General features: G+C 67.2%; 1 protein-coding gene across 1 annotated transcript in view; it reads right to left on the bottom strand.

Annotated features, from left to right (window-relative positions):
• Positions 1 to 263, bottom strand: part of LOC104280203 (probable G-protein coupled receptor 142) — a 1,451-nt gene extending 1,188 nt beyond the window's left edge. Inside the window, exon 1 of the mRNA XM_009877778.1 lies at positions 128 to 263. Within this exon, the coding sequence (XP_009876080.1) occupies positions 128 to 263 (136 nt within the window). The remainder of the gene's footprint in view (positions 1 to 127) is intronic.
• Between the last annotated feature and the right edge of the window lie 112 nt (positions 264 to 375).

Below are 375 nucleotides of genomic sequence, written 5' to 3'. Positions count from 1 at the left end.
CTGTTGGAACAGGACCTGAAGTTCCTCTTGCAGCCGAGGGTGCACCCTGGACTGAGAGTGCACAGCAGGATGGGTGCTGCACCCTCCTCCCCACTCCTGGACAGCCCTCCCTGCCCAGTCCCCTCACCTGGCAGCCCCAGCCCCAGCAGGACGCTGTAATACACGATGGGGAAGATGCCGACCATGCAGGGTGACCGCTCTAGCTCCGGCTGTGTCACCTCGCTGGCCCACGCCGCTGCCGTGCCGTTGGGCACCGGGACCATCACTCTCACCACGGCTGCCTGGCAGGGGAGACAAGGGGTGTCAGGGGTCGAGGGTCCTGGTGGGGCAGGGGCTGCTCAGCCAGGGTGGGCTGGATCCCCCAGGGGCAGTTGC

The sequence above is a fragment of the Apaloderma vittatum genome, unplaced genomic scaffold (assembly GCF_000703405.1).
Source record: "Apaloderma vittatum isolate BGI_N311 unplaced genomic scaffold, ASM70340v1 scaffold29481, whole genome shotgun sequence".
NCBI classification, from domain to species: Eukaryota; Metazoa; Chordata; class Aves; order Trogoniformes; family Trogonidae; genus Apaloderma; species Apaloderma vittatum.
The sequence above is the reverse complement of the archived record's forward strand: the minus strand, read 5'-3'. Positions and strand labels throughout refer to the sequence as shown.